This window comes from Terrapene carolina, unplaced genomic scaffold (assembly GCF_002925995.2).
Source record: "Terrapene carolina triunguis isolate 2854851 unplaced genomic scaffold, T_m_triunguis-2.0 Scaffold88, whole genome shotgun sequence".
Lineage (NCBI taxonomy): Eukaryota > Metazoa > Chordata > Testudines > Emydidae > Terrapene > Terrapene triunguis.
In genome coordinates, this window is record NW_020664439.1 from 44,479,754 (window position 1) to 44,485,631 (window position 5,878).

At 47.1% G+C, this 5,878-nt stretch overlaps 1 protein-coding gene across 1 annotated transcript in view; it reads right to left on the minus strand.

Annotated features, from left to right (window-relative positions):
- Positions 1-4,242, minus strand: part of LOC112116665 (cytochrome P450 2J5-like) — a 32,027-nt gene extending 27,785 nt beyond the window's left edge. Inside the window, exon 1 of the mRNA XM_026649931.1 lies at positions 4,083-4,242. Coding sequence (XP_026505716.1) covers positions 4,083-4,242 — 160 coding nt within the window. The remainder of the gene's footprint in view (positions 1-4,082) is intronic.
- Between the last annotated feature and the right edge of the window lie 1,636 nt (positions 4,243-5,878).

Here is a 5,878-nt window from a genome sequence, read left to right on the forward strand (position 1 = left end):
AGTGAAGAGGGAGAAACAGTAACAGGAAACTTGGAAATGGCAGAGATGCTTAATGACTTCTTTGTTTCGGTCTTCACCGAGAAGTCGGAAGGAATGCCTAACATCGTGAATGCTAATGGGAAGGGGGTAGGTTTAGCAGATAAAATAAAAAAAGAACAAGTTAAAAATCACTTAGAAAAGTTAGATGCCTGCAAGTCACCAGGGCCTGATGAAATGCATCCTAGAATACTCAAGGAGTTAATAGAGGAGGTATCTGAGCCTCTAGCTGTTATCTTTGGAAAATCATGGGAGACGGGAGAGATTCCAGAAGACTGGAAAAGGGCAAATATAGTGCCCATCTATAAAAAGGGAAATAAAAACAACCCAGGAAACTACAGACCAGTTAGTTTAACTTCTGTGCCAGGGAAGATAATGGAGCAAGTAATTAAGGAAATCATCTGCAAACACTTGGAAGGTGGTAAGGTGATAGGGAATAGCCAGCATGGATTTGTAAAGAACAAATCATGTCAAACCAATCTGATAGCTTTCTTTGATAGGATAACGAGTCTTGTGGATAAGGGAGAAGCTGTGGATGTGGTATACCTAGACTTTAGTAAGGCATTTGATACGGTCTCGCACGATATTCTTATCGACAAACTAGGCAAATACAATTTAGATGGGGCTACTATAAGGTGGGTGCATAACTGGCTGGATAACTGTACTCAGAGAGTTGTTATTAATGGTTCCCAATCCTGCTAGAAAGGCATAACGAGTGGGGTTCCGCAGGGGTCTGTTTTGGGACCGGCTCTGTTCAATATCTTCATTAACGACTTAGATATTGGCATAGAAAGTACGCTTATTAAGTTTGCGGATGATACCAAACTGGGAGGGATTGCAACTGCTTTGGAGGACAGGGTCATAATTCAAAATGATCTGGACAAATTGGAGAAATGGTCTGAGTTAAACAGGATGAAGTTTAACAAAGACAAATGCAAAGTGCTCCACTTAGGAAGAAAAAATCAGTTTCACACATACAGAATGGGAAGAGACTGTCTAGGAAGGAGTACGGCAGAAAGGGATCTAGGGGTTATAGTGGACCACAAGCTAAATATGAGTCAACAGTGTGATGCTGTTGCAAAAAAAGCAAACATGATTCTGGGATGTATTAACAGGTGTGTTGTGAGCAAGACACGAGAAGTCATTCTTCCGCTCTACTCTGCGCTGGTTAGGCCTCAGCTGGAGTATTGTGTCCAGTTCTGGGCACCGCATTTCAAGAAAGATGTGGAGAAATTGGAAAGGGTCCAGAGAAGAGCAACAAGAATGATTAAAGGTCTTGAGAACATGACCTATGAAGCAAGGCTGAAAGAATTGGGTTTGTTTAGTTTGGAAAAGAGAAGACTGAGAGGGGACATGATAGCAGTTTTCAGGTATCTAAAAGGGTGTCATAAGGAGGAGGGAGAAAACTTGTTCACCTTAGCCTCTGAGGATAGAACAAGAAGCAATGGGCTTAAACTGCAGCAAGGGAGGTCTAGGTTGGACATTAGGAAAAAGTTCCTAACTGTCAGGGTGGTTAAACACTGGAATAAATTGCCTAGGGAGGTTGTGGAATCTCCATCTCTGGAGATATTTAAGAGTAGGTTAGATAAATGTCTATCAGGGATGGTCTAGACAGTATTTGGTCCTGCCATGCGGGCAGGGGACTGGACTCGATGACCTCTCGAGGTCCCTTCCAGTCCTAGAATCTATGAATCAATTTCAATCAGGTCTGTGGTTGATGGCAGCCACTAACCCCTTTCAGTACAATTCTGTCATGAACCAGATTAGAATCCCCTTTCCCACTATATGTATTAGACACAGAGCTGTACTGACAGCAATCATGATGATCAGCGTCCATCTTCCTCACTAGTGTTTCTTCCTCTTCTGGTGGGCTGGTGCCAGGAAAGACTCAGGTTCCATGGCAAATGCCACAGGTCCTCAAAGGCATGTCTATAAGGCCCGTTAACATGTGGCAAGCTGGGGTGTAAGTCTACCGTGGCCTAGCCTGCCACGCCACACACTGACTGGCCGTGCGGACCCTGCTACTGAGCGCTAAAAGTTCTGTAAAAGTGTCTCATATGCGCCTGTGTTTTGGGTGGAGGCTCCTATTGCTTCAGCTATAAAGGAGATTAGCTGTTTCATACTTTTATCCCAATGAAGGATAGCTGTTATGCCCACCAGTTTCCATGAGGTTTAACCTAACACAACATAATAACGATATATTAAACGCACTCTAGAAGGTGAACATCCTAGGACTCTAAGAACAGGGCGGGAGGGAGATTGGAGAGATACACAGAGCTTATTAAAGCAAGAAAGAGGGTTCAGCCTGTATATCTGCAACAGACTTTTCAGAGAGTAACCCTATAAAGCACCAGCAAAATGCTGACAATATGCGAGACTCTCATAGGGCTGGTTGTGTTTCTCCTGATAGTGCAGTTTCTGAAGTTGCAATGGGCACATAGACGCCTTCCTCCGGGACCAACCCCATTCCCCATTCTTGGAAGCTTGTGGCAGCTGAACTTTAAAGTTGATCATGACAGCCTCAATAAGGTATGTATTTCCAGATAACTAACTAATGGACTAATAAGCTGACAGGGAAAATTAGTTGCATTTATTGGTAGTATAAGGTAGGTTTTTTTTTTTCATGCTAAAGAAAGTTTTATCTTAAGAACTGGAGATATGAAAGTCAACTTGGATCATTCTGTCATTTTTAAATAGGGATTGTGTCAAATGTATATGGAACCTTGATGTGCATAAGAATTAAACAACACTGAGGACAGTATTTCTGCCTCATGAAGAGGAAGAAGGAATACATTTTCATATTGTAGAAATGTTTAAATATATTGGATTTGACCCTTAAAGCGCTGGCTTATTTTTTAGACTTCCCATTAAATAAATGTTTAGAAGGATGTATATGTACTGAAAAACCAAATCTAGTCATCTGCCACACCTGTTGTTCCATAATTTAAAGTGTGGTGGTGTATAAACTGTGCAGAAGAGGGAGTCCTGCCCCATCAGGTTTTACGAAGCCCATCAAAGGGGCACCTGTCTGGCAGACTTCAGGAAGTCTGTAGGGAGGAAGATACACGTTAGGTGGCTGATGATGCAGGGGAATAGAGCTGGGAGGGGAAAGGTTTTGTCCACAGTGAGCATGTGGGGCCAGATTTTCATGATATCACGGGGAAAGATTTTATAAAATGTTCAACACCCACAACTGGGATCAGATTTTCAAGAGAGCAACCAATGTGCTGAGCTCTTTAGAAAATCCAGCCACTAAATCTGGCTCCAATTGTAGGTGTGAGACTTTGTCATCTCCCCCCAACCCCTTTGTGTGTCCTTTTCCTTCCTCACCTTATTTCTTCTTCTCTTTCCTACCCCTCTCCCTTTTTGCCTCCTGTCTAATAAGAGTCTGGCCCAGCTGGCCAAGACTGTATATGTGGCAATACAAGTGTACGCCTGGTCAAAGGAGCAGTTAAAAGCAATGCCCTAAACAGCCCGATGCTAGTACAGATTTGCCAGGTCTCGGAGTGGCCGATCACTCTGTGTGCCATGCCTGTGTTTTTCCAGCAATGAGGTTGCAAGCAGGGACGGCTCCAGGCACCGGCGAAGGAAGCAGGTGCTTGGGGCGGCCCATGGAAAGGGGCGGCACGTCCAGATCTTCGGTGGCAATTCGGCAGCGGGTCCCTCAGTCCCTCTCGGAGCGAAGGACCCGCCGCCAAATTGCCGCTGAAAAATGAAAGCGGTGCGGCGGAGCTGTCACCGAAGTGCCGCCGATTGCGGCTTTATCTTTCCTTTTTTTTTTTCTTTTTCCCCGCTTCGCCGCTTGGGGCGGCAAAAAAGCTGGAGCCGGCCCTGGCCCCAGGGTGGTCAGCGGAGCAGTGAGTGTGTGGCAGGAGGTGCTTGAGGGAGGCAGAGAGGAACGAGTGTCGGGCCTGTGGGGGGGGGGCCCTCAGGAGAGGGGACGGAGTGGGGGCAGGAAGAGGCAGAGCGAGGGCAGGGCCTCGGGGGAAGAGGTGGAGCAGGGCACCCACTGGAGAAAAAAAGTCAGCACCTGTGAGTGCATTTACCTGTTGAAAATGGTAAGAACACTTCTTGGCTCTCAAAGTCTCCATCCTTGTCCAGGAAGTGACCTGGGTTGAACTGTCGAGGTGTCTCCCATTGCTCAGGGTCATACAGGACAGAGGCTAAATTTGAGGAAACGACAGTGCCCTGCAAGGAGGAAGCCATTGATTCGGTTGCATGTCTCAATCTCTCTTCATCAGGTAGAGCAGGGGCGGCTCTATATTTTTTGCTGCCCCAAGCACGGCAGTCAGGCAGATTCAGCGGGTGATCTGCCGGTCCTGTGCCTTCAGCACTGAAGCCGCGGGACATGCCGCCGAAGGCTGCCTGACTGCCGCCCTTATGGTGACCTGCACGCCGCCCCCCGCCCCAGGCACTCGCTTGCTGCGCTGGTGCCTGGAGCCGCCCCTGGGGTAGAGAGAGATGGATAAGGGACGTTACTTTGACAATTTTCAGTCCTCATTTATTTCAGTGTGCAGAAGATCACGTGGCGATGAGTAAACTGGGAGTTGTACTGAACAGTAAAGTTTTTATTGCAAATTGTCATTTTCAAGGCTGACACTGGCAGCCACCCACGTTCCTGGGAAGTAACAATATTATGTCACCAATGGCATCGAACCTCTTTTTACTTCCAGTGTTAGCGCTTCTCCGGTGGAGTTGCTCTGTGTAGTAGTTCATTCCAAACCCTCACACCTTGCTTTGGGGTGAAGCACCCTCCCACAGCCTTAGGGGAGGCAGCAATTTCCCCAGAAATCACTACAACATCTTTATCAGCAAACACACAGTCCCAGTGCAGTGCCCCCCGACCATCAGTCCCTCAGGCTCTGTCTTCGTTGCCAAAAGAAGGCCTGTTTTTACTGCAGGTTGCTACTGTTCTTTACCTATCCCACTGTAAAATCCTGGCATTACCACTACGCCAGGTCAACCACAGGCGTGGAGTACAGTGCTGACCTTGCCTAGCTACCAGGCAGTAAAAACTACAGATGCCTTGTCTCCGCTGGATTTTACAGCAACATAACTGTCAGGTGTTAGTTATTTCCCTGGAAAAAAACACCTTTTGGACAGTGAAGACGTAGCCTGGTCTACGCTGAAAACAACCATCAGCAAGCTCTCTCTCAGGGATGTGAAAAATCCCCACCCCTGAGAGATGTAGCTGTAATGGGAGGCAGACTCACCACCAGGGCACAAAGTTGTTAGTTTTCATCTCCAGTGCCCCTTGCAGGCCATCTGCCTTTGCATGCCATTCAGCCCTCCAACTGAGACATGCAAGTCCAAACCCCTTCCAGGGTAATAAAATGTCTAGGTGTAGTCGGAAGTCTCAAGTAATCCACTTCTGTTCTGGACCTAGTGCTCAACTCTTTCTTGGGGTCCCACTGAGCCAGCCTGCTGGTCTGCTCCCTGTGGGCCTCTTCCAACCTGACTTCACCAGGCCTCTCCCAGAGAGGGAACTCCCCCACTCCTTTCTCCTGGTGAGGTCTCCTCCCCTGACCGAGTCAACAGCTCTGTTTAAATAGTCCTCTCTCCCAGGCTCTCTTCTGAAGGTGTTATGCAGGTTTCCTTTGTGGAAGAGGACGGATAGGTCAGATACAGAGCGATTGCTTTGTGAAAAGTGTTCACCCGTAGGTGATGGGATGTTTGTGTCTTGTCTCATTTTCCTGCGTGAGTTCATTCGAGAGCGCAGTGATTGTCTGGTTTCACTCACATAGTTGTTATTGGGGCATTGAGTGCACTTATGCCACATGTTGTGATAGGCATGTGTAAGATCCATGGACCTTGCAAAGTGTGTTGTGGGGGGCGTTGATCA